The 437-nt window shown below is 45.1% G+C and overlaps 1 protein-coding gene across 1 annotated transcript in view; it reads left to right on the plus strand.

Annotated features, from left to right (window-relative positions):
* Positions 1 to 437, plus strand: part of LOC119593161 (probable G-protein coupled receptor Mth-like 1) — a gene marked incomplete in the record, with an annotated part of 94,905 nt that overhangs the window by 92,746 nt on the left and 1,722 nt on the right. Inside the window, 1 exon segment of the mRNA XM_037942129.1 lies at positions 92 to 437. Coding sequence (XP_037798057.1) covers positions 92 to 349 — 258 coding nt within the window.

The raw sequence follows: 437 nt of genomic DNA on the forward strand, positions 1-437 counted from the left end.
ACTGATTTCGTCATATAACTTTCATTATATATATCGCTGCTGTATTTCAACATAATTAGACTAAAGTGATATCCTGGCTGTTAAATCCTAGATTCTGCGTTCCTGTGGCAACTTCATAACGCGATTCAGCTTCGTAAGAGGGTGCGCGGAGAACAGACGAGGGACCACGGGGACCGAAAGGGACACGGGCTCCACCAGTAATACTACCGAAGCCAGAAATTCGGTTTTAAGAAATACAGATACTACGCAGCTACCAGACGTCCCGGGACCGCCATGCATATCTAGCAATATCGGATCCCGCCTCTTCAGAAGTTCAAGAGAATTCGGACCAGACATCAGCTGTGACTAATATTTCACAGGCAGAAAAGGCCACAAGCGTTACAAGTGCATCTGAAGCCGACTTCTAACAACTTACACGACATTAGCATATTTGTAAG

Source organism: Penaeus monodon, chromosome 31, assembly GCF_015228065.2.
Source record: "Penaeus monodon isolate SGIC_2016 chromosome 31, NSTDA_Pmon_1, whole genome shotgun sequence".
Classification (NCBI taxonomy): domain Eukaryota; kingdom Metazoa; phylum Arthropoda; class Malacostraca; order Decapoda; family Penaeidae; genus Penaeus; species Penaeus monodon.